This window comes from Vulpes lagopus, chromosome 12, assembly GCF_018345385.1.
Source record: "Vulpes lagopus strain Blue_001 chromosome 12, ASM1834538v1, whole genome shotgun sequence".
NCBI classification, from domain to species: domain Eukaryota; kingdom Metazoa; phylum Chordata; class Mammalia; order Carnivora; family Canidae; genus Vulpes; species Vulpes lagopus.
The window spans coordinates 60,086,803-60,113,187 of record NC_054835.1 but is presented as its reverse complement, the minus strand read 5'-3'; the positions used below and the strand labels follow the sequence as shown (position 1 = coordinate 60,113,187).

At 55.9% G+C, this 26,385-nt stretch overlaps 1 protein-coding gene across 10 annotated transcripts in view; it reads left to right on the top strand.

The window, feature by feature from the left end:
- Window positions 1-26,385, top strand: part of CCDC57 (coiled-coil domain containing 57) — a 102,625-nt gene that overhangs the window by 69,715 nt on the left and 6,525 nt on the right. For 9 of the 10 annotated variants that reach the window (XM_041724361.1, XM_041724363.1, XM_041724362.1 and 6 more), the window contains 2 exons: window positions 2,264-2,392; window positions 2,853-3,048. In XM_041724361.1, the coding sequence (XP_041580295.1) occupies window positions 2,264-2,392; window positions 2,853-3,048 (325 nt within the window). Of the gene's footprint in view, window positions 1-2,263; window positions 2,393-2,852; window positions 3,049-5,379; window positions 5,565-26,385 lie in introns of those variants that run through there. The other variant, XM_041724364.1, reaches the window with a different exon arrangement.

Here is a 26,385-nt window from a genome sequence, read left to right as displayed (position 1 = left end):
AGATCGGCCTCTTGCTCTTGGTAACATGCAGCTGCATTTCCTCCACGGCCTCCCATGGTTTGCAGCCTCTCTTCTTATTGCTGGATGGTGTTGCGTTCAGTGACTGTACCGGTTTGTTAATCTCAAGAATCGCTGTTGCAGGCGATCAGGAGCATAGTTGGCTTTTACCAAGTTTTCTTTTCTTTCTTTTTTTTTTTTTTTTTTAAGATTTTATTTATTTATTTATGATAGAGAGAGAGAGAGGCAGAGACACAGGCAGAGGGAGAAGCAGGCTCCATGCCGGGAGCCCAACGCAGGACTTGATCCCAGGACTCCAGGATCACTCCCTGGGCCAAAGGCAGGCGCTAAACCGCTGAGCCACCCAGGGATCCCCTTACCGAGTTTTCTACGTAGCAACTCCGCAGAACTGATTGGTGCTAATGCGTGTGGCAGCGGTTTTCCTGTGTTCTCTGGGCTGACGGAGTGCGTCTGAGGCGAGGGCCAGGCTCCCCCTGCACAGTCCTGTCTGGCACTGCTCTCCTGGCCAGGACTCCCATGCAGTGCGGAGAGCAGGGTCACTGGCTCCCATGCCTTCGTCCTGATTTATAGAATGCTTGATTGAAATTTTTTTTTTTTTTGGTAAAGATTTTATTTTTTTAAGCAATGTCTACACCCAACGTGGGGCTCAAGCTCACAGCCCCGAGATCAAGAGTCACACGCTCCACTGACTGAGCCAGCCGGGTGCCCCAGATGCGTTATGCATTTTATGTCCAGGTAGATGGTTTGCTGTAAGGCAGACGTGGTTGAATATCAGCAGTTCCATGTGGTTCGGCCTCAAGCAGACGGTGCCTCAGTTTAAAGTTTTCTTTAAAACTCTGCTGAGTTTTTACCCAGAACACGTGCTGAATTCTGTCTGCTGGAGCTCAGGCCCGCGGGTGTGCCAGCTGCAGGCGTGTGGGGCCTGGCGCCTGAGCCCTGCGCGGGCTGCGTGTGGCTGCCTTCAGAGTCCCGTTCTTCCCAAGCCTTTCCCCACGACTAGACGCTTGGCCTGTACCGAGCTGGTGCAAGGGAGCAGGCGCGTGTCGGCGCTGCGTCTGTGCACCTGTGTCTAGGGTTTCACTCCGTGACATTCCGTTTCCTAGAAGGATACGGGGGCTTAAAAAGGCTTACGGCTAATCTTTATCCGCCCATGTTCTGCAGATCGTCTCCCATGTGGGGCTTGCCTTTTCGATTTATTTAAAACAAAGAGAAAGCCAGCTGGGAGGTGGACGCCTGCGCCGCCCGGGGTGACGTGAGCCCCTAGAGTGGCGGCCGTGCCAAGGCTCCTGGCCGACCTGGGGCCTGGGTCCAGAGGGGCAGGCGGCCTTTGAGGAGAGGCACCTGATCGGAGGCCGCTGAAGCCGGGACTCGCTGTGGGATGGATTTGGGATGTGAGAGGGAAGGAATCCCGGTTCGGGGCCTGGCCACTGAGTGGGAGGAGGTGAGCGGTGGCCAGGGCCTGGCAATGCCTGAGCTCTCCTGCCACGCACGACCCGGTGGGAGGGCGGCTGTGCTCGGGCTCCACAAGCCCTCCGCGAGGCCAGGGGCTGAGTCACGGGACAGCGCCACGGCCCCCACAATGGTCTGCCCGACGCGGGGGGGGGGGGGGGGGACACCAGCCTGAGGCACTGGGCAGGGCCAGCCGCAGGGAGGGGTGGAGACCCGGGTGTTCTCCAGCAGAGGACCCCTGCCCCCGGGCCCCCTCCCCTGCATGATGCTGTCCCCTGCGACAGCCCCGCTCACCTGCACCCCCACCTCTGGAGGACCCCTTCACCCCTGGTGGGAGATGCACTGACACGCCAGCTCTTGGTAACCGTGAAACCGCCTGCGTTGATCAAACTTTTAAACGTGTTATTAGAAGGAAATCTCCCAAATCACCCATAAACCTGCGCGCTATCAGTTACCCGCCTGGCTCGGCTCCTTCCCTTCCCTGTGCCCCCCGTCCTGCAGGTGCCCCCACAGGCGGGCGCGGGGGGTTCAGGCCGCCGGCAAGCTGCCGGGCCCGGTTCAGGCCCGGGGCCTCCTCCCCTGACGCTGACGAGGGGTCCGTGACCCTGGGGTGCTTGGTCTCCTGAAGGCCGGGCGCTCAGGTGGACGCGGCCACACCCCTCCCTCTGGCTTGTCACCGACGCGCCGGAGTCCCCGATCCCAGAAACAGCGTTTCCCCGATGTTGAGGGAGACCTCGGCAACACGCCCCAGCAGCGACCCCGACGCTGAAATCCTCTTGCTCGCATTCCCACGCAGGACTCGGAGCACCGCAGGGAAGAACGTGTCCCTGCCCGCCCTGGAGACGTCCAGCCCGGCGCGGCCCAGACCGTGGGCAGCAGCCATCCTCCGCCAGGCTGCGCAGCGGGGGCGGCGGGGCCCGGGCAGGTACGGCAGGCCGGTCTCGGCGCAGGCACCCACCCCGGGGAGTGGCGCGCCCAGTGTCCTGGCAGGTGGCCATCACCGTGAGTGACGGACCAGAGGCCGCTCGGGGTGGCAGGACCTGCTGGTCCCTTTGGCGAGTGGGTCCCCTGGGATGCTGGGCACAGGGCCGGCTCCTGACCACAGAGGTGCACCCACAGAGGGCTCGGCGGGGCCTTGGCTCAGCCGGACAGGCGTCGGTCCTTCCAGGTCCCACCTCCCATGGAGACCACGCTGCCCTTGCCTGACAAGGCAGCTCTGTCCGTCCAGCGTCCGTAGGAGCGCCGGCTGGCGGTGCGCTGGCCAGCCTGTCCCCAGAGCCCCACCCCACAGCCTGCCTTTGGCCAGGCCCACCCTCTGGTCGCCTACTGGGGGCTAGGAGAGCGCGGCTCTCAGGGCTGACTGTGTCCTTTATTTACATTCGTAGCGACAACACAGGTCAACTCGACAGAAAGAAAACCGGTCCCCAAGGCCACACCCGGCTCCCGGACCCCACAAGGAGAGTGGCCACCACACCCGAAGCTCCTCATCACCAGCTAGCAGTCCCCTCCAGGACACGTGGAAGTTGCTGGACCTGGGGTCCAGCCCCTCTGGCCTCACCTCCCAGGACGACTCTGTGCCAGGTAGGCCGAGGCCCGGGCTCCCGGGTTCCCGGGCCCCAACAGGGCAGAGACGGTGCTGGCGACTGCCTTACTTCAGGGAGGCCCGGCCCCGGCAGGACCCCGACATGCGTCCGGAAGATTGTCTCTAAAGTGCAGAAAGCACTTCCGGGTTTATGGGACGACCGTGTGGGACAAAGGTCATTGGGTGCATGCGGGTGGGCACTGAAGGTCAGGTCGGGGGTCCTGCTGGCTCAGGGCAGTCCTTCGAGCTGGAGGGGAGTTTGGGTTCCCGTCAGCGACCCTGCTCTGCCAGAGGCAACAGGGAAGCCGGCAGGAAGAACTTAGTGACAAACTAGAGCCAGGGGTTCAGAATGGAGGGGAGACAGTGTGTCTCTGGCCTCTGCTGGCAGGGCTGGGGGACGGCGAGGTGGCCACGGTGGCCACGGCCAGGCTGACGTGCAGGCGCACATGCTGCGCCCTTCCCGCCTGGGTGGGCTCCCGCGCTGAGGCCCGGTGCCGAGCGCATCCCCACCCGCGGCGCGGTGCAGGCCACCCACCGGGGGCCCCTCCGCAGGGAGCCAGGAGACGCAGGCGTCCTCTGTTCCGCTCGGCCTCCCGAGCACGACCCCGTCCTGGTCCGGGTCCCGCCTGGTCGTCCTGGGCGTCCAGCAGCATCCATCCGGAGGGCCCACCTCTGGGGAGCCGCATGACCCCACGTGGCACAAAGGCCGAGGCCGAGCCAGGGCAGCCACACGCGGCCCTTGGGGGATCCGAGCGCAGGGAGAGCCCTCGCCCCAGCTCTCTGCCCGCACAGTCGCGCTCCGTCATGCGCACGTGAACCGACATGACCGTGTCCTGTGGCGGATATTATAGGTTATTTCAAACCTTTGTCCCACACGTCATGTTACAGCGAACGGCCTTGTACACACTCTCTCCAGGGTGTGTGTAAATTCGAGGGGCGGAGCGTTGCTTTGTCAGAAAGCAGATGCATTTCTCATTGGGGAGACGTCCAGCTGCTCTGTGTGGACACCAGCAGTTCCTGGGCACATGGGGGTGCAGGGGTGCAGGGTGCATGGGGGGAATGTGGGGGGGTGCACAGGAGGGGGTGGGGGGTGCACAGGGGAGGTGGGGGTGTGGGGTGGTACGCAGGGGGGAGCGCAGGGGTGTGCATGGGGGGAGTGGGGGTGTGTGTGCAGGGGTGTCGGAGTGTGGGGTGTGCAGGGATGTGGGGGAGTGGGGGTGCGTGCGGGGGTATGTGCAGGAGGGGGGTGGGGGTGTGCACAGTGGTGCGCACAGGGGAGGTGGGGGGGTTGGAGAGGTGCGTGGGTTGGAGGTGCGGGTGCGCAGGACCCGTCGCACTGGCGGTGGCGGCCTCGGTCTTCTTGTCTCCAGTTCTCACCCCTTTGCACGCGGGGTTTGCTCCCTTTGTCTCACTGATCTGTGGGAGCTCATTTTTATGGTGGAAATCTGGCTTTTTCTGAGACAGAATTACAGATCTCAGCCCCCCTCAGTGTCTCATCTGGTTTTGACTTTGCTTACACTGGTCTTTGTCACACACGTATTTTTCATCTTTATGCTCCTGAGTCACTCTGTGTGTTGTTAATCCTCCCTGGATTTTGTGCCATATTTAGGCCTGTTCCACCCCAAGGTGAGACAGGTTTCTTTCACGGTTTCTTCAAACGTCATGGCTTCATGTTTTTGTGTTTAAAGCAACGATCACTGGGAGTTTATCACACGGTATATGTTATAAAATAGGGGCCAAACCTTTTTTTTCCAGTGGCCCGGGTGGCCACACAGCCGTCCCAGCCGCCGCGACTGAGTGACCGCGGGCCCGCTTTGCCCACAGAGCTGATCCCCGGCTCCTCCGGGGGCGGTGCCTGGGGCAGAGGGCCTGGCGCCACCCGGTTGTCCCCGGCTTCCGGGCCCGCAGCCCTCCCCCCGCGGCACCTCTGCTTTCCTGGCCTCAGCCGTTTCCCGCCTTCCCGCGCTCCTGTTGGGGGGCGGCCTCCGTGGGAAGGCCGGCGCCGTCCCCTGCGCCCCACTCGCGCCCCCAGAGCCTGCTGGGCCCCTGCCCGCCCCGTCTTAGTTTGTATTTTCTGCTCCGCGTGCTCGGAACAGCTTTCCTTTCCCCCTGCCCTTCGCTGGGAAGGTCGCATTTGCCATCTCCTGCCGCTTCCTCGGCTGCCCTTCTTCCGCTTGTCGTGGTTAGTCCCAACCTTGTAACGGAGTCTTCAAGTGTGAGGCCGGCGGGGTTGGACCCGACGGCCAGGAAAGAATTCTCGAGACGTCTTCGGGACAAAATGGTGGGTTTATTTTTTTTTTTAATTTTTTTTTATTATTTATTTATGATAGTCATACAGAGAGAGAGAGAGAGGCAGAGACACAGGCAGAGGGAGAAGCAGGCTCCATGCACCGGGAGCCCGACGTGGGATTCGATCCCGGGTCTCCAGGATCGCGCCCTGGGCCAAAGGCAGGCGCCAAACCGCTGCGCCAGCCAGGGATCCCTGGTGGGTTTATTAAAGCAGGACGACAGGTGAGCTGTGGCCTTGGAGTGTGAGGAGCAACTGATTACACACGTAGGGGTCGGGGAGACTGGCCATACGGGACGTTCCAAAGGGACCTTCGTGCTCTGAAGACTCGTGGGACCCTGGAGGCCTGGCTGCGGCCGAACCAAGGCTGTGCGTCCCTCCAGCGAGGCGGTGACGGGAGGACAGTCAGAGGCTCCTGGAGGAACGTTCCATTCTGCCTCCTCCACTGTTTCTCAATAGGCTGCAGGCTATACGGACATTTAATTTTTTTTTTAAGATTTTATTTATTCATTCGTGAGAGACACACACAGAGAGAGGCAGAGACACAGGCAGAGGGAGAAGCAGGCTCCACGCAGGGAGCCTGATGTGGGACTCGATCCCGGGTCTTCAGGATCAGGCTCTGGGCTGAAGGTGGTGCTAAACCACTGAGCCACCCGGGCTGCCCACGGACATTTAATTTTACCTACATCTCCCTCTGCCTTTGTTTCCCGCGTCAGTCCCTCCCTGAACGATTTGGACCCCTCGATCTCTAAGGTTGCTGAGGGTGGAAGGCCTTGAGGTCTGTAACCTCCTCCTGCGGAGTAGGGGCCTGGAGGTGTCCCTGCCCGCGGGTTGGCACCCGTCGGTCGGGGAATTTGTGTATCGAGTCACTGAAGGCAGAGGCAGCTACCCCAAGGTAGGCGACGTGTGGAGGCTCCCTGAGTAGGAAGGGTCGTCTCTCAACTGGAGGTGCGGAAGCACCTGAAGGAGTCTGGGCACCGGGCAGGGAGACACCGTAAAGACGAACAAAATGAGGTTGATACTATGATGAGCAAGAGAAGCCTGAATAAAAAGACCCTTGCTAGTTAACCAAACTCGCCCTCCAGCTCTTTACTGTTGTTTGAAGAGAAGTTTGAGGTCTTCCACTGGTTCACAGGGATAAGAGGCACGTGAGTTTGCTCGTTGGTTTCCCCTGACGGAGATACAGGTTTCCTTGTAGGCCGATGAGCCCCCGAGGAGTGGGGCCACATGACATGACCCCGAAGAGGCCCTTCCATTTTGGAGTTAAACCCCCTGCTATAGGAGACCCCCTTCCTTTATGTTTTTTTAAAGATTTTATTTATTTGAGAAAGAGAGTGATGAGAAAGAGAGCATGAGCCGGGGTGGGGGGGTGGGGTGCAGGGGGCAGAGGGAGAAGCAGGCTCCCCCCTGAGCAAGGAGCCCGATGTGGGTCTCGGTCCCAGGACAACCCCGGGATCATGACCTGAGCCGAAGGCAGACACTTCACCCACAGAACCACCAGGCACCCAACTCCCAATCCTTTAAATCATGTCTGCGGGGTTTATATGGGGTGGGTTGCTAGTGTCTGTCAAATCAGGTTTCGGGAGGATATGGTTTGCATATTCATTTAGAGATTTATGAATTAACCTGGCCTCGAGTAAATAATTTAATAGAGCATTATAGTCTCCGTCGATTGATAGGTCTACAGGAGAAAAGGTTTGCCACATAGTAACTCCAAAGGGACAATAACCAATAACTCTGTTGAATGCGTTGGGGCAACTCTCACCCAAAGAACCCCTTATCGGTAAAAGAATAATCCAGTTTTCTTGAGTCTCAACGCTTAGAATCTAGTATCTACAAAGACGTGTTACTGAAACGTTTTCTCTCTACTGTAGCCCTCACCTGTATACAGAGGTAGCCAAATCGGGACCTAGTCATTTGTAAAACGAGTCCAGGTTTAACAAAACGTGGCCTAATGACTTATATAAGCTCAGGAGGAACAGAGATTGATCATTTAGATCTTTCAGAATCCACTTTGCTGGAAATTTTTATAAGGAATCTCTAGGTTGAACTTCTGGTAGCCTCCCCAGGCCAGAAGCCAAGTCGAGTACTTGCCAGACATGCCTGTAATGCCTGTAGATTTGGGTGTATTCCTCTTCTCAAGGTCCCCAGGGTATCCTGAGGCTCCTGCACCTGCCAGGAACTGACATTCTTTACTCCCTGGTGAGGCCGTTGGGAGCTGCGGCCCAGGTATCCGGCCACCATCTCCAAGGGGCTTTACGGCTCCAGGTTTCAGAAAATCAGCCTTCGTTCCTTCAAGCTGCTTAGTCATATCTGAGTCTACGCCTGTCTCTCAAAGATGACGCTCCGCCAAAGCCTTGGTAAAATAACCGATGTTTCCAGTGGTGTCCTGTTACAAGAACAGGTTCTTATTGAACGTATGCAAATGACCATGGTCGCCACCGAAGAAAGGACACTGAACAGGACCTTTTGGATCTCAGAGGGTTCAGGTAGAAAAGTTAGCTGGCAGTTTGCTGGCAGAGGAATACTTTATCATTCCCATATGTCGCTGATGTCCTAAGACAAAGTTTCCTCAGGCTGGAAGAGCAAAGAGCAAATATTAGAGAACTGGCAATGTTTCAAACAAGACACATAAACTGTGATCATTCTCAGTTTAGTTAGTTCTGGAAATTCTTACTAATTTCAGTTTTATGATCGTAAAGATACTGAATACCTGTATTTGTCCTAACAGTCCTTTGTATGAATCCTCTCGAAGATCAAACCCATTTTTCAAGAGAGTAAGAACAGTAACTATAAATGAAAAACTCAAAAATGGCCGTGGCTAAAGATCTGTTGAGAGGTCACAACGTAGCTGGCAGGGAAGTCTGGTTATTTCTGCCACACAGCACTTCAGTAATCAGAATGTCCAGTGATGGCCCTATACCGAGTGATGGCCGAAGACTTTAGGAATCGCATATCCTCTCTGCAGTATTACAGCATTTACCCAAGCAGTATAACCTGAGGCTTATTATTAACAGTTCTTCCAGAGGAACTTAACATGCCAAATAAAAAGACTTAATGAGTCAAAAGAGTCCTGGAAAATTTGTTAAAACCTTAGGAAGTTTTAAACAGCAAGAGAAAGAGAAAACACGCAGAGGCAGAGGGAGAAGCAGACGCCCGCTGAGCAGGGAGCCCGACGCGGTGCGGAGTCCCGGGGCCTGGAGCAGGACCTGAGCTCGAGGCAGACGCCCAATCACTGAGGCCCCTGGGCGCCTCTGGATCTGTTTAAAAGTCGGTTTGTTCCCCATTGTCAGCTTTTACCTGGGGCACTGGTGGAGAAACCTGGATCGGAGGTGTTAAGTCCAGGATGTGCTCTTGGCTCCTCGAGAGGAGGGTGGAGGAGGACCGAGGGTGGTCTAGAAGCCAGTGTGCAGGCCGCGCCCGGGATGGCGCAGCGCAGAGCAGCAGGAGGGGGCGGGAGGGCAGGAGAGAGGGCCCCGGTTCTAGAGCTCAGCAGACCCGACGGAGGAGCACACACCATGTTTGCCCGCCAACAAGGGGGAGTACACAGTCCGTGGCCAGAGAAGAGAAGAATTTACCCCAAAGGGACTTTCGGCAGCTGCTTGGGAATATTAGTTAACGTCCCTGCCCTGAGGTAGCCTCACCCAAGGCCATGGTTCCAGTTCCAGCCGTTAACCTGGGACAGGAGTGAGGGAGCTGCCCCTGGCACAGCCGGAGGGACCCTGTGGAGCCCCCTTGGGTAGGGAGGCCTGCGTCCGTTCCGTAACCTGGGTTTTCGGCCTCTTTAGATAATCATCAGCACGAGGGAGTTTACTGGTCTAGTTACGACCAAACGTGTTCTACTAGAGGCCCTTAGGTCCAGGTCCCAGTTCAGAGCCCTGAAGGCCTGGGATGGACCTCGGTAGGGCCGTCTGTTTGCCCTGTTCCCTGCAGGAGAGATCTAGCCGATAGATCCTACTGAGCCCGGGCAGGACCTTCCTTACGCTCTGTAATCTGAATGGTTTCCCTTGGTTACAAAAGCACCGCAAGGGAGTCTTTGGGGACTGAAGAGACAAGGGCCGTTACCAAAAAAATCTCCCCAACTCCCGGGGGCGTCCCTCGGACGCAACCGCCACGATCACGGCCCGTAACGGCCCCTGTAGGAGGGCGCCTGCCCGCCCGCGCTGCCCACCACATTCTAGGTGACGCTGCGGCGTATGGACCCGAGTGTGCCTGCCTTCAGGGCCCCTTGGGACCCTCCATTTCTAACCCCTGGAGAACACCAGACAAGTCTTACAGCAAAGTGCCCAACTTTGTACCGTAGCAGCAGAGGACATTGACAGAAGCCAGTGAAGACAAATCCGCCGTGGTGTGAGCGACAGCCCAACACGTGCGTCCTTACCGCCAGCTTCCCTCGGACACGGTCCCCACTTGGATCTGATTCCATCGGGTACTGGTTTCGGCCGGCTCCCATGGAGGTCCCTCGGCCGGACCAGCGTGGGGGGTCACGGTGGACCAATGAGGAGGGAACCTCACGCAGAAGCCTGAGATCGGCAGCCGTCCTGGTGACTCGGTGGCTGTCCCGTGCCCGAGACAGACAACCTCGAGGAAGGACAGGATACAGAGAGCACCGGGTTCCTGGGTCTTACTGCCATCCCGCCCAGGGGACTGCGTAGCCACGGGCAGAGGATCGCGGCCTGAGCTGTCGGCAGGGACGTGTCCCAGGAAGACTGCGCCCCTTGAAGGGCCCCGGGAGGGAGCGTGAAGGAGGAGGAAGTCCTCACCCAGTGTGCACCGCGGCCCACAGTCCAGCCGAGGAGACTCGGGGCCCCGCACTGAGAAGAGCCTGCCGGCCCCTCGGCCTGTGTCTCTGTCTCTCTCTGTGTCTCTCATGAATAAACGAACAAAATCTTTGAAAAGAAAAAAAAAAAAAAACGCCTCCATCATGCTTGAAGGCACATCCTTGAAGCACATGTCAAGAAGGTAAAGAATTCCTTTTTTAAAAAATTGTATTTATCTATTCCTGAGAGACACAGAGAGAGGCAGAGACACAGGCAGAGGGAGAAGCAGGTTCCCTGTGGGGAGCCCCATGCGGTCCCGGGACCCCGGGGTCATGCCCTGAGCCGGAGGCAGACGCTCCACCACTGAGCCACTCCGGCGCCCTACAAAAATCCTACAAAGGAAGAGCCCTGGCTGCTGACTGATCACCACCGTCAGTTCTGGCCCCAAGGCCTCTGTCAAACTGCGTGAACTTGACACTGGGTGTCACAGCCTCACGGTGTTTAGAAAGCAAGTGACAAAAGTCAGGACCCACCCAGGGTGGGGATGTGACAGGTGATGCTGCCCAGACAGCAGGGACGGGGAGGGGCCCCACCCTCCGTCCATCGGTGGGAAGGTGAGCCGAAGTGGCCCCGGGCTCCGCCTGCCTCTGCCCCCGAGGACAGGGCCCTTGCCCTCACGCAGCCCGCAGGACCTTTAGCTCCAGGAGCGAGGTCTGTGTGGTCTGAGGACCTTAGTTCTCCACACTCTGACCTGCTCGGGCCCCAAGGACAGGTGGTGGCCAAGATGGGCCATAAAGATGCCCAGAAACCCGATTCCCGCTGAGCGTGGCGTCCTGCACAGCGGGCGCGGGGCGCCGGGCGGAGGACGCAGGAGAGCGGGACGGGGTAGCTGAGCTCCCTGGGTTCGGGGAAACGAGAGAGGACGTTCGGGACGCCAAGAGCCACGAGGAAAGACCAGACAGACTTAAGAGCAAACGAGTCTACGGAAGGAAAGATGTAATCAGTCAAAGCCAAAGCTTGGGCTTGACAGTGATTCTGTGCTGCCTCAGCGACGCGGCCCTGACAGGAGGGTCCCAGAGGCAGAGACGTGGCCGGGGACGCAGGAAGCAGGGGGGCAGGGGCCGTGGAGGGCAGGGGCAGGGCCAGAGCCGCGGCAGGACAGGGTCCCGCAAAGGCGCCCCTCGGCCCGGGAAGCCACGCGCACCCCCGTGTGCAGACGTCGGCGACGCTCTGGCGTGTGTACAGCACTCAGGTCGCCCTTGGCCGGACGCTGCCACCTGCCGAGAGCTGAGGCCCGGCCCGACGGCGGCCTCCTGTCAGCCACAGCAGGGGCGGAGGCCCAGGGCCCCACAGAGGATCTGCGGGCACGGAGAACTGAGCAACTTTGCCACCGCCTGTCCCTCCTTTTAAGACGTAAATCCAGAGTCAGAGTTGGCCCACATTTCTGTAAAGGGCCAAGCAGTAAGTGTCCTCAGCCTTGCGGCCCCACGGCGTCTCTCGCCACTGCGCAGTTCTCGGCCTGAAACAGCCGCAGACCAGCCGTTCACGAGGGGCAGGGCCGCCTGCCAATAAAACTTTATTTAGAAAAACAGGTGATAGCAATGCTGTTTCTTTCTCTTTTTTTCTTAAGATTTCATTTATTTATTCATGAGAGACACAGAGAGGCAGAGACACGGGCAGAGGGAGAAGCAGGCTCCCTGCAGGGAGCCCGATGCGGGACTCGATCCCGGGACCCCGGGGTCACGCCCTGAGCCGGAGGCAGTCGCTCAGCCCCTGAGCCACCCAGGCGTCCCAGCAACGTTGCTGCTTAAGCTGAATGCACAGGTGTTTGTTTTATTCTTATTTATTTATTTTTTCAAGTAACCCACACAAGCCCCAGATGAAGCATCGCGTGCTCCAGCAGTGGGCCAGCCAGGTGCCCCCGTGTCTATTCTGTAAGTCACCTTACTTCTGTCCTTTAAACTGTGCGTGTAGGTGTGTCGGTGAAGCCTGGGAATCCCCTGTGATGAACATCCTAGCAAAGAGTGGTCCCCAGGGCGTGTGGCAGGGAGGGCGGGACGGTGCCCGTGGCGTGCGCGGTGGTCCGAGTGCGCAGGTGGCCCGTGGCCACAGGAGCAGCAGGAGGGCGGAAGGGGCGGACAGCCGCAGGTGCCGTGCTGGGGTGGGGGGTGCTCCAGGGGCCACGGGAGGGGGGCACCTGTGTGGGAGGAGGGGGGTGAGGCAACCTGCTCCTGTGTCCCCAGCCCCCGGGCCGGCCCTTGGCGAGGTGCGAGGCCGGGCACGGACGGGCGAGTGCAGGCGGGCAGTGGGCTGCGACGGCAGGGGTGCGGGTGACCGCCGCCAGGTGTCCGGGGGACGGCCGGGGCAGCGGGCTGCCATCAGTCTCCGTTGCTACCCGCTCCCCGGTGCGACCTGGGCCTCGGCAGCGCGGAGGAGGCCGGGGAGGCCCACAGCAGCCAGTTGGGAAACAGTCGTCAGACGGGTCGGGAAGCCCGTGGGAGGGGATGGTCATGCCGCGCCAGGCCCGCAGCGAGTGGGCGGCCAGCTGCCTACCGTGGGCGTGGCCGAGCCCGCCCTGCGTGGGGGGCCATCGCGGCGGGCCCCACGCAGCACAGGTCACGGGCCAGCCCGGGAAAGTGACCGAGCGCACCTGACCCCCTCCCTGCGCCGGGGGCCTTCGGTGACCGTCCTGCCACCCGGTGTGCCCGGCACGGCTGCGGGGAGACACGCTGACCCGACGTCAGCGTCCTTGAGCTCGCTGTCAGGGCCCGGGCATCGCACCTGGGAAGGGCGCGCGTGTCCGGGTTCTGCCAGGGGAGGGCAGGGCGTCACCGGTGCGCTCAGGCGCTGCGCGGGGAGGCCGGGAGGTAGGGGGGGACGGCGCCCTGTGGTGACGCAGCAGGACAGAACATCCCGTGTGGCTTTTGGTTCACCCTGTGATTCTTGGGGGCGAGAGGAGGAGGTGGACGCGCACGCGGCTCAGGCGTTCTCGTGTCCACACACCTCTGCCCCCCTCGTAGCCGGGCGCTCAGGACTGAACTACCTGTATGATACTTTGTGTAAGAATATTTTTTAGTTCAAGATTTTCTTTATTCCTGAGAGACACACAGGCAGAGACACGGGCAGAGGGAGGAGCAGGCTCCTGCAGGAGCCCCATCGGGACTCGATCCCGGGACCCGGGGTCACGCCCTGGGCCCAAGGCACACGCCCCGCCGCTGAGCCCCGGCGACCCTGCGGAAGGAACCTTTCTAAGCCTCACTAGTATCTTCAAAGCTACTGTCAGGAAGGCAGGAGCTCGAGACGTGAGTGTGGGATCCTAAGCACTTCCGGCAAAGCACAGTGTGGGGCATCGGTCCCCAGACAAGCAGTCTGGAAGCTCCCTCCTAGAAACTGGGATGAAGGGTCTCCTGCGTTTGCCCGTCTTCGGTGCGTTGTCCGTAGGGATCGTGGACGCTCAGAAATGGTAAGGAAATCGTTGAACGGTGTGGACGGCTGTGATCAAACACAGAGAGGCACTTTTCTTAGACGGTGTTTCTCATGGCACGCGGTGCTCGTGCTCCCTGGTTTCGAGGTGGGACCGGAGCCGCCTCATCCTGCCCCCAGCAGGCCCGGCCGCACCCCCACCCCCGGGCCTGCTCCGCTGCCGGGTGACCCGGTGCACGTGGGGCCTTAGGGTCCCAGTGGCCCCTGCTCCATCCTGAGGCCTTGGGCCCCTCCACTCCCAGCTGCCTTCTGTCCAGGCCTGTTCCCTGACCCCAGCCCTCTGTCCCCTCTCCCCCGCAGTGCTCCGGGGCTGTGACCTGCTGCTCCCCAGCCCCCTGCAGCCTGCCCCTGCAGACACCTCCGCCCCACCTCCTTTCCCAGCACCTGCCTCCACCTCAGGCCCCTTCCTTCCCCACTAAGCTCTCGCCATCCTGGGGGCTGGGGTGGGGCACCGTCCTTGACCCTGCCCCGCCCCTGGTCAGCACAAGCAGGTATACAATAGGTGCTCAATCTCATTGAGCCGGGAGATACTGGAAGAATGGAGCCAGGGAGGCCCTGAGTCTGCAGCTGCAGGGGGCGGGGGGTATAGAGATTCCTGGGAGGAGGTGGGATTGGAGGGCACTGCCGGGGAGGTGCTGAGGAAGGAGTCTGCCGGGAGGAGGCAGGAGGCCTCTCAAGCTGTTGCCCCGCGTGGGCCGTGGGGACATGGGCAGTTTCCTGGACGCTACGTGAGGGGGTTTCGGGGCTCGAGCAGCAGGCCTGCGGAGAGGTGGTTCATGGCGAGACCCGACCCTCAGAGGGGTGCGGGGCGTCGCGGGTGGGGGCGAATGGGGGCGGCACGGACCCCCCAGTGGGGGCAGCTGCCCGCTGAGGTGCCCCCAGGCAGTCACATGGCTTAAAATCCAACCTAAAAATACACAGAATCAGAACTGAGGAATCACACACGAGAAGGGCAACCTGGGATGTGATTTTTAAAATCACAACTATAGGGGATCCCTGGGGGCCTCAGTGGTTGAGCGCCTGCCTTCAGCTCAGGGTGTGACCCCGGGGTCCCGGGATCGAGTCCCGCATCGGGCTCCCGGCATGGAGCCTGCTTCTCCCTCTGTCTGCGTCTCTGCCTCTCTCTGTGTCTCTCAGGAATAAATAAATATAAATTTTTAAAAAGTCACAACTATCTACAATGATTCTTTTTTAACTACAACATTAATCCAATTGGAAGGATTTTCTCAGGATGAAACACGAATAAGTCACCAGGTTGGCGGGGACACGCGCTCAGCCAGGACAGCACCCGAAGATCACAGCGTCGGCCCCTCCGGCAAGCAGCAGCTTCCCCGGGAAGCTGGACCCAGCAGGCGAGGCCAGGGCGCCGGCGCTTCTGGGAGTGCGGTTTGCCGGGGTGACCGGGCAGGGCCGGTTAGAGCCGTCGGCCCCCCAGGGGTCCCCGCACGCGCGCTCGGGGTGCGGGATGCCCGCTGGGGCTAAGGGGGCGCAGACCTCGGCGACCTGTGCCCCGCACCACGAATGGTGCCCAGGGTTTTGGTGAAAAGTCAGTCCACTCCTCCCGCCCCCTGCCGTCCCCACCCCCCGTCCCGCCTCCGTCCCCCAGGCCACCACCGCCTGTCCCTGCTCCTCTTCCACGTGCCCTGCGCTCTGTGGCCATAGAGGCGAATACGTAGGGTGTGCATCACGCCAGTAGGCAGCTTGGTTTTTCATTCCCACCTGGGCCTCCCGCTCGGTACCCCCGGGAGGTCAGTGATCCGACTCGTGACGATGTTCTTTACCTGAAACACTTCGTGTTCATTGATGTTTAAATGGCCTGTGGTCTTAGCTCCCAGACTGTGCTGCAGCGAGCCATCCCGTGTTCATGCAGGGCTGTGGGAGTCTGTTGTCAGAATAATCCAGAAGTGAAATCGCTGGGTCAAAGGTATGAGTGGTTTGACTTCTGCACGGTGTTTCCAAATCGCCCTGGAGAAGTTGGCCCAACTTGTGCTCGTGGCTGCGGGCTGTGACAGTGTCTTTCCTAACTCCCATACTGGTTCTGGTGGAGTTTTTTTCCTTAAGATTTCATTTATTTGAGAGAGAGAGAATCTCAAGCAGACTCTGAGCAGAAAGCCCCACGTGGGGCTTGATCCCATGAGCCTGAGCCGAAACGAAGAGTCGGCCGCCTGACTGACGGTGCCACCCAGGTGCCCCCAGTACTGGTGGATTGTTATCAAGCGTTTTCCTTTATGCCAATCTTGATAGACGAAAAATATATTTCATGATTGGTTTTAATTTGCAGTTTCTAAACTCCAAGTGAGGCTGGCCACCTTCCGTGTGCTCTGATCGTCGTCAGGCCTCACAGCCTGTGTAGGGGCGACTAGGAAAGCTCGCGGAGTAAGGACGTGCACGTCGTGATTTGCAGGAGTCAGAACACAGCGGGGCTGGGGGGCTGTGCCCCTGGGGCGGGGGGCTGCCGTGAGCGCTGCCGCCTGTGCCCTGCCGTCACTGCTGTACCCCGAGAGCACTAACCCATCTGCACAGCTACTGGAGTCCCATTTTCAAGTAAGGAAACTGAGGCTGGGGGGCACGGAGTGCCCGCCTGAGGTCCCAGGTCCCAGTCCTCCGTGTACCACAGGGTTCCAGAGGGGGCGTCCTGACCCCCACGGGGCGCACAGTCAGGGGGAGCCACGACTGTCCTGGAGCTCACACAGACATTGGCTGGGAGCTCCCGGCGCGTGGAACCGTGGGGTCACGCTCCTCTGGAACAGGAGGTCAGTCTGTCCCGGAGACCTCGCCCACCCGAGGCCCATCCTGTTGTGAGTGGTGGCGGCGGCTCAGGGGCATCCCGGGTGCTCCCCTGGCAGAGACCCTCACCCTCCCTGCCCTGGTGCCCCCAAGGGGAGCCCTCGGGGGATCAAAATGATGAGGGACAGAGGGGTGATGGCAACTTTTAAAGGGTACGATGTGGGTGTTAATTTTTTTTCTTTAAATTTTTGGGGTTTTTTGAAAATTACATTACATTACATTGAATTATATTCAATGTTCTTGAAATTAAACATTTTTCTCTTTAAAAAGGGTTGCATAAAATGTTGAGAAAAGGGTACACACAATGCTATTAACTGGCTACTAACCCAAAATTAGTTTTAAATCCCGTGTAGTCAGAATATTTCCATACAGACCTCTCTACAGAGCTGACACCTAAATCAGATAACCACGTTGCCAGGCTTTTCTTATCCAACGATCCAGATAAAAACAAAACCAGCCGCCTCTTGCTCACAGCCCAAATGCTTGTGGAGCCCCCACCAGTGCCACAGAGGCCTGGCGTGCGCCCGCCACAGCGGGTCCCTTTCTCAGCAGTTCCCAGAGCCGGGAGGTCGGGGCTCTGCGTTCCCCTGGAGAGACGCGGGCCCAGAGCGCTCCCATGAGGTCTCACAGCTCCCAGCCAGTGGAGCAGGACCCGAGTCCAAGCAGACCCTGAGCTCACTGGCTGAGGTCAGCCCCAGACGCCAGTGCCCCTGGGCACCAGGCAGCAGGTGGCTGGGTGAAGGCGCGCAGGGGCTGTGCTAACTGCCAGGCGGCACTGCGCGTGGGGGTGGTGACGCCTGGCAGGCTGGCTCCGTCTAGCGGATGACGCCATCCTACAGGTGCCCCTCAATGGCAGATGGTCCAACGAGCCAGAGCTTCCCATTTTTCAAGAGAAGCTGGAAATCCTGTTTTTTTTATATAGAATGTTTTCATTTTTGAATATCGGCAGCTAATTAAAAAATCAAAACAAAGCGTGGGCCAAATTACAGCTCAGTTTGTTAGCTACACACTTCTGTGAGCCAGACCCAGCCATGCCTAGTGACGTGGCTCCAGCCAGGAGCTATGTTTAGGATTTTACATGGTTGAGAAAAGGACAGAGAAAGTGCTACAATGACCTGGATCAGCCCAGTGGGCTCCAGAGAGGCCCAGGCTCTGGCAAGGCCCCTTCCCAGCCTGGGAATCAGGTGACTGCTGATAAACCTGCGCTTCTCTTTACTAGCGACTCACGGTGTGTTTCTCTGCATGTTCCTGCAGGGCGGACACACCAGGCCCTCCTGGGTTTGTCCTCGTGTCCGTCCTGCAGGGCCTCACCTGCCCGTGACAGGGCCGAGTGGGCCCCCAGGACGCCATCTCACCTGTCCCCTTCTTGGTGTCTTGTGCTCTTGCGTGGAGACTGCCCCCTGTGCCTTCCCTGGACTCAGATTCCCTCTGCTCTGGCTCTGCCAGCCAGCCATGGTCTGAGGTGATAAAAACACACTGTGAACGTGGGACCTTAGACTTACTTTGTCCACACGCCCTCAAGACCAAAAATATTGCCATCTGGCTGCCCCACAGACGCTTTACTGTTTCTCGTGAAACCCAGGGGTTGAGCATGGGAGGCAGGCTGATGACCCAGCACTGTTTCCGAGTGATAGCCATTCATGATAAGGATCTATGATAAGTAAGAAAAGGTTAAAATCACACAGGATAGGTGACCTCAAAGAACTGCTAGTGACTCCATTGTAAATGCACCTGGAACAGTACATTCTGTTCTTCCTGCGTGGTCCTCATACCTGTGCACTAACCAGGGAACTCCCCTAAGGCCTGAGAACCTTATCAGAATGTGAGTGTCAGTGAGACGGACAGACCTGGGAGAGCCCTGTGAGACCCGGCTGAGAGACCAGCAGCCTAAGCCACAGGGAAGGAGGCCAGCTGGAGCCCGGGAGGTCTGTCCTCTGCACCAGAAACGTGTCGTGATGCAATCCCCAGGCAGGGCCCATTGGCTGGGCTCTGGCAACAGGACCTGCGAACAGGGTGGAGTGCCTCCCACTGGAGGGCTCAGCACATCTTCTCATTGGCCACTGTCACAGGTAGACCGCACGAGGCAGACGGGAGCAGGAGTTGTCCATGGGAACTAGGGAGCTTATTCAGCCCTGTGACTATTAGGGTACAGGACCCCAGGGGGCAAGGGGCCCTGCCCTCTTACTGCTCAGCACCCTTGATCCTCTTGGCTCTGCCTGCCCCACTCTCAGAAGGGATCAGATGTGAGTGCCAACACACCAGTGAAATTGTACACGATGTGTGCCGCCTCTCAGCACTGTTACAATAATAACTAAAGAAATCCCAGAACCAGTGTTTTGGTCAGAGGAAGGAGCAGTGCTGTGTCCTGAACTGAGTGACCAACACCAGCTTCCTGCTTGTGCTAATGATTACAACCTGAGACTATTTAAGAAGTGCAGAGTGTCCTGTAAACCTTTGAGAAGCGAGGGTCAAGTAGATCTTTGTTAGCTCTCCTCTTGAAGGCACTGTGATGAAACAGTTACGCCACTTCGGGGAAAGTTTATATAGAAAAAACTTCTACACCAAAGTAAATACTTTAAGAAATAGCCAAATCGGTGTACTCCTCGGTGATGTGTATTCTAGAGCCACAGCATGGCTAGTGCTCACTTCTGCTTCTGGCTGGGCTGTTACTGACTAGACTTTAATGTCTCTCCATAAACAATTAGAAAGTTGGACAAAATATACGAAACTACTGTTTTCAGACATTAGATAATAGCACAGGACCATAGTCCTTGAAAAAAGGAAAACAAATGAGATGAACTCCAAGATCCCCCTAGCTTTCTGCCTGAAGGCACTTTCTGGGCCACAGGCATAGGGAGGAGATGCCAGACAGAATTCAGCAGCCTTGGGGCCCCTGGGTGGCTCAGTGGTTGAGTGTCTACCTTTGGCTTAAGGCATGATTTCTGAGGTCCTGGGATCGAGTCCCACATCGGGCTCCCTGCATGGAGCCTTTTTCTCCCTCTGCCTGTGTCTCTGCCTCTCTCTGTGTCTCTCATAAATAAATTAAATTTTTAAAAACTCAGCAGGCTTCTAAGTTGGAGAAATGGGAATTGGAGTTTGGGAAGGCACAAGGGGCTGGCAGTTGCAGGAAAGAGTCCAGAAGGGAGGGTACTACACAGAAGAGAACTCCAGAAACTTGGGGAAATGGTTATATATAAAGAACTGCACAGGCACTTTTTTTTTTTTTTGAGTCCTCACCACATACTAGCCCATAGATGTATGGACTAAAGCTCCACAGTTCCAGGCAAAGGAAAGACAAACAACTTGTAAGCTGAGCCATTTCCAGAGCTCTCAGAGAGCAGGAAGATATTCAGAGTGAGGAGTCTCCATCATCACCTTCCTTCAGTGGAGAGACCCAGACAAGTCACACCTCAGTAGTAGGGCTAGGTTTCTCTGGAGTGAAGGCCCATGTAGACTTACACTAGAAAAGTTTAAAAACAGTCTTTGAAATGACCAAACAAGGGCAGCCCGGTGGCTCAGCAGTTTAGTGCCTGCCTTCAGCCCAGGGCATGATCCTGGAGACCCAGGATCGAGTCCTGCATCGAGCTCCCTGCATGGAGCCTGCTTCTCCCTCTGCCTATCTCTCTATGTGTCTCATGAATAAATAAATAAAACCTTTAAAAAAAGAAAAAGAAAAAGAAATGACCAAACAAGGAACCTAACTGCCTACCAAAATAAAACCCCACACTCTAAAAAAAATTTTTTTGAGAAAATATTACAATGCCTAACACCCAATCAAAAATTACAAGACATGTGAAGAAGCAGGGAAATGTGATCCAGAATCAAGAGGAAAATCAGTCAGTAGAAAGAAGCCCAGAAATAGCAGAAATGAGGGAACAAGCAAAGACATTAAAAGAACTGGAATGACTATATTCAAGCATTTGAAGAAAAACATGTACATAATGAGAAGAATTGAGAAAATGAAAAGAACCAAACAAAGCTTCTAGAGATGAAAACTATAATATTTGGGACACCTGGGTGGCTCAGCAGTTTAGTGCCTGCCTTTGGCCTGGGCGTGGTCCTGGAGTCCCAGGATCAAGTCCCACATTAGGCTCCCTGAGGGGAGCCTGCTTCTCCCTCTGCCTGGGTCTCTGCTATTCCCTCTGTGTCTCTCATGAATAAATAACTAATAATTGTTAAAAAAAAAAAAAAAGAGGACGCTCTTCAGGCTGAAGGAAAATGATGCCAGATAGAGACATGGGTCAATGGAGAATAGTGCGGAAGTCAGACGTGGCAGGTCTGCATGTAAGGGAAGAGGGTAGGTCTGCTTTTCTTTTTTTTACATGTCAACCGATTGTTTAAAATGCACATATTAACATACGTGTATCACAAGCCTCATAATACACCTAGAAGTAGAAGGTACGACAAAAATGGCACGCATGGTGGGAAGAGGAGAGGGAGGTATACTCTCCTGAGGCTCTTCAGGTGACATTGTGCAACCCTGCGTCACAGCAGAATGAGACAAGTTAGAAGTGCAGAACAGACATTCAGAAACGACAGCAAAGCACAGCCAGTGGCACAGATAAAATGGAGTAGAAAAAAAAATCAACCCAAAAGTAGCCTCAAAAAGAGGAAAAAAGGGAAAAAGGACAAACAGGACAAAGAGAAAAAAATTAGTAATTGCAATGTAGAAATAAAAAACATTTAAAACCAATCACATTGAAAATAATATTAAAGGTAATGGTCTAAATGTTGCATTAAAGGGCTGACTGGGAGAAAAAGGCTAGCCAGCCTCAACGGTGTGCTGTCAACAAAAAACTCACTCTAAATACAGGGACACAGTTGGGTGAAGAAGGCTGGATGGCTCTTTCACGTCAGGCAAAGCAGACTTCCCAACAGGGAATATTAACCCAAGATAAAGAGGGACATTTTGTGATGGCATAGAAGTCAGCTGCTAGAAGAGACAACCTTCCCAAGTATGTGTGTTCCTAGTAGGAGCGGTAAACACGTGAAGTTTAAAAACCCTCAGAAGGGCAGCCCGGGTGGCTCAGCGGTTTGGTGCTGCCTTCAGCCCAGGATGTGATCCTGGACACCCGGGATCGAGTCCCACGTCGGGCTCCCTATGTGGAGCCTGCTTCTCCCTCTGCCTGTGTCCCTGCCTCTCTGTGTGTCTCTCATTAATAAATAAATAAAATCTTTAAAAATAAATAAATAAAAATAAAAACCCTCAGAAGAGGGGCACCTGGGTGGCTCAGTCCGTTAAGTGCCCAGCTCTTAATATCAGCTCAGGTCATGATCTTGGGGTCATGAGATCGAGCCCCACATGGGGCCCTGCACGCAGGGGGGAGTCTGCTTGAAATTCTCCCTCTGTTTCTCCCTCCACCCCTTCACCCCATTTGTGCGCTCTCTCTCTCTCAAATAAATAGGTAAAATGTTTTTAAAAAAAACTCTCAGAAATGGAAGGAAATGTAGAGAAGTCCGTAATTATACTCAGAGACTCTAGTACTTCTCTCTCAGCGATCAACAGAACAAGGAGACAGAAAAGTCAGTGGAGGTAGAGAATAGAGGGTTTGAGCAGCGCTGTCAGCCAGCTCGGCCTCACTGGCACGTGTCCATTGCCCCAACCATCAACAGAACACACACACTTTTGAGATGCACACGGTACGTTTGACAAGATAGGCCACATGCCGGGCTATAAAACTGGTCTTAGTAAATTTAAAAAGGTTGAAGTCATACAGACTGGCCACAGTCTGCTACACAGTCATATTTGCTGGCCACAAACCTGCTACACTGGAAATCAAGAACACAGAGATATCTAGAAAAATATCCAAAAGAATTTAAAAATAGAAGGCTCATGGGTCAAAGAAGAAATCACAAAGTCTTACTTACAAACTTGAGCCTTTAGATACTTAAAAGAGACAAGAACAGTGTTCTAAAGTCAGTGATCAGAACGCCTGGGTGGCTCAGTGGTTTAGCACCTGCCTTTGGCCCAGGGCCTGATCCTGGAGACCCGGGATCGAGTCCCACGTCGGGCTCCCTGCATGGAGCCTGCTTCTCCCTCTGCCTGTGTCTCTGCCTCTCTCTGTGTGTGTCTCTCATGAATAAATAAATAAAATATTTTAAAAAAATCATTAGGAACTTTAAAAAACACAACTATTAGAACAAAAAAGTGGCTTTGGCAAAGTACCAGGACTAGATCAATACAAGATCAATATGTCAAATCAGTTATATTTCTATACATAACAATGAGAATCAGAAACCACGAAAAAAATGTCATTTACAGGGATCCCTGGGTGGCGCAGCGGTTTGGCACCTGCCTTTGGCCCAGGGCGTGATCCTGGAGACCTGGGATCGAATCCCACTTCGGGCTCCCTGCACGGAGCCTGCTTCTCCCTCTGCCTATGTCTCTGCCTCTCTCTCTCTCTCTCTCTGTGACTATCATAAATAAATAAAAATTTAAAAAATATATATATCATTTACAATAGTATCCAAAACCGTGAAATACTTAGGGATATACTAATGGAATGTGTGTGCACTGAAAAGGACTGCTGCACAGAAAAGTCAGACCTATAATGGAAATGTATACCATCCTCATGGACTAGAAGCCTCAACATTAAGATGTCATTTCTCCCAAAATGTACCTGCAGATTAAGCAAAGTCCCAATCAAAATCCCATGAAATTTTTGAAATTGAAATAAAAAATTAAAATTTACATGGATATGGGAAGGATATAGAAAATTCGAAGCAGTCTCAAAAAAGAACAAAGTTGAAGGATTTTACCTAATTATAAGACTTACCATAAAGGTACAGTAATTGTGACAGTGTGCTGTTGGCACAAGTGTGCATGTGTACGACAGAGAGTGCAGTGGACACACGCATGTTAACTAACAAATCAGTTAATGTGAAGGCTCTACAGTAATTTAAGGAGAAAGAATATCCAACAAATTGTGCTGGGACGACGACATATCCATATGGGGAAAAAATGAACAGCTGTACCCTTGTACCAAACACAAAAACTAATTGAAAATCTATCATAAGCCTAAACACCATAGCTCACCCCATACAACTTCTAGAAGAAAGCACAGGAGAAAATGTGCCCTTGGATAGGCAGAGATTACTTAGGGTACAAAAAGTCCAAACCGTAAGTGAAAACCGATAGATTGGACTCCATCGACAATGCAGACGCTGCATGTCACAGTGACGCCATGAGGACGTAAGGGAGTAAGCCACAGGTTGGGAATGTGCACCAAGGACTTGCATCCGGAACATGTAAGGAGCTTCACAAATCGATAAGAAACAAGTACACGCAACAGAAAATAGCCACAACACCTGAAAAGACTCTTTATAAAAGGAGATGATTACGTGGCGAATAAGCCCACAAGAGACGCTCAGCAATCACCAGACACCAGGGAAATGCAAGTCTAGGGACACGACCCCTACGTATTCATTCATCTGACCAAAAAAATGCCAAGAGCTGACAGTACTGAGTGGGCTGGAGTGTGGAGCGGCGGGAGCCCGCGCTGGCTGCGAGGCGATGCCATCGGCTGCTCCTCTGGGGAACGGGGCCTGACGCGTCTTTAAAAAGTTGAACATGTACCTACTGCACAGCCCAGCCCTTCGGTTTCAGGTCACCATGGGAGCAATGGAAACATCCAGACCGGGGCGCCTAGGCTGGCGCAGTCGGTTCAAGGGCCGACTTCTGATGTCAGCTCGGGTCATGGTCTCAGGGTCGTGGGATGAAGCAGCACACGGGGCTGCGTGCTCAGTGCAGAGTCTGCTTGTCCCGCTCCTCCCTCTGCTCCTCCCCTGCCCCCTGCTGTGCGCGCGCGCTCCCTCCAAATAAATAAAATCTTGAAAGAGAGAGACATTCGTGCACCCAGAGTCGTCAGCGTGAACGTTTATAGTGACTTCATGCCCAAATGGGGGACAGCACAAGCACCCACCACCGATGAAGGGGAGGCCAGAGTGCTGGGCAGCCGTAGGATAAAGCACTAGCCCGCGATCAGAGGAGTTAGGGTCTCCACGACGACGACACGAATGAACCTCAAGAAACATTTCTTGGGTCTCTGGAAGAACCAGTCTTCAAAACGTGCCTAGTGAGGCTCCAGGAGGGACCAGAGCTTGCCTGGGGCCCCTGCGTGGTGGAATGTTCCAGACGCATAGATGCATACATGCTCTAAAAGGCTTTGAAACGTAGATTTTAAAAATAGGCGCATTTTGGGGACACGTGGTAGCTCAGCAGTTGAGCGCCTGCCTTTGGCCCAGGGCGTGACCCCGGGGCCCTGCGATCCAGTCCTGCGTCGGGCTCCCTGCAGGGAGCCTGCTTCTCCCTCTGCCTGGGTCTCTGCCTCTCTCTGTGTCTCTCATGAATAAATAAATACAATCTTAAAAACATAAATACAAAAATAAAAATGGTGCATTTTATTGCGTGCAAGTTATAACGCAGTCGAAACGATGTTTCAAAGAAGGAGCAGCTGCGGGCCGTGGAGGTTCCGTGGGGCGCCCGCCCCCTGCCCGGTGTGTCCCTGCTGCACCGCGCCGCACCCCTGTCCGTCCGCAGTGCGGGGAGCTGAGCCGCCGCGGGCAGGACACCGCCGCCAGCCGCCCTCCGCGCGTGTCGCTGCACATCCTCAGGGGAAACTGGTAATTCTTATCAATTTGCTGGGTTCCCTGAGTTATTCTGCAGTGTGGGACCTCGGAGCTCCTGGGGGAGGTCATTAGTGTAGACGGCGTCGTCCCCGCGGGCCCCGGGGCCTCTCGGGTCGGGCCTCCAAGCCTCATCCCGGACCAAACTGCCGCCCGCTGGGGCCCGGGCACAAGGCTCTGCTTGAAGACGCAGTCCTGCAGCCCTAAAATACCCGAACCCGTGTACACCCGCTTCCGGCTCGCTCTCTCTCGCTGAAGCAGCACGGTTGGCATGTGCAGCTTCCTATTAGTTGCAGGTGTGACAGCTGCTCCCTTGTCTCGTGGGGGTTATCGCCTCCCTGGAGAAGGCCGCGAATCTCCGTCATACTCCTTCACCTCTGGGGGGGGGGGGCAGGAGCCTGTGGAGACCTGCAGCCCCCCCCCGCCCCCCACCGAAGGGACCTGTCGGCAGCCCCCCACAGCAGGCCACAGCGGCCACAGCGCGGCGGCCTCGCCCTGAGGCCTTCAGTACGCGGACAGGTGGCTGCAGCTGCACCGGGAGGGTCCCTGGCTCGCGGTGGCCTCCTCGCCGGTGCTGAGCTTCCACACTCCTACCAGTTGGACTTTGGCGCTCCCCCCCCCCCAGGTAGGCTGCCCTCCGGCGCAGTTTCCCCCCCCCCCACTGCTCCCTCCATACCTGCCCCCACTGCTCCCTCCTGCACACCTGCCTGGGCCCCGCCAGCCACAGTGCCGTGGCGCCTCATCCACTCGCAGGCGGAAGGCCTCGAGGCTGGTTTTTCCTGTTACATATGATTGCTGTGTGTAAAAATATGGCCTTTATCAAATTAAAATTTCCCTTTACGTTCCTGATCCACAGAGCTCTCGTGACAAATAGGCGTTAAACCTCGTCAGATTTTTTTCCGCATTGAGGAGGAGAAACCCAGTTATGTTTTCATTTATTGACGGGGTCGCCATGGTGGGAGACTTTCTGAAAATGGGCCCGCCTTGCATTGCTGAGATAAACTTTACTTGATAATGACGTATCCTTAACGTTTGCCTGATTTGATTCGATAACGTTTACATAAAGGCTTTACAGGGATCCCTGGGTGGCGCAGCGGTTTGGCGCCTGCCTTTGGCCCAGGGCGCGATCCTGGAGACCCGGGATCGAATCCCACGTCGGGCTCCCGGTGCATGGAGCCTGCTTCTCCCTCTGCCTATGTCTCTGCCTCTCTCTCTCTCTCTCTGTGACTATCATAAATAAATAAAAATTAAAAAAAAAATTAAAAAAAAAAAAATAAAGGCTTTGCAGCTCCGTGTGCAAGCTAAATAGGCCTGTAAGCTGCTTCCTGCGTTGTCCTCAAGTGGTTTGGGAATACAGTTCGCTGGGCATGCTTCATTCTGCGTTACTGGTCTGA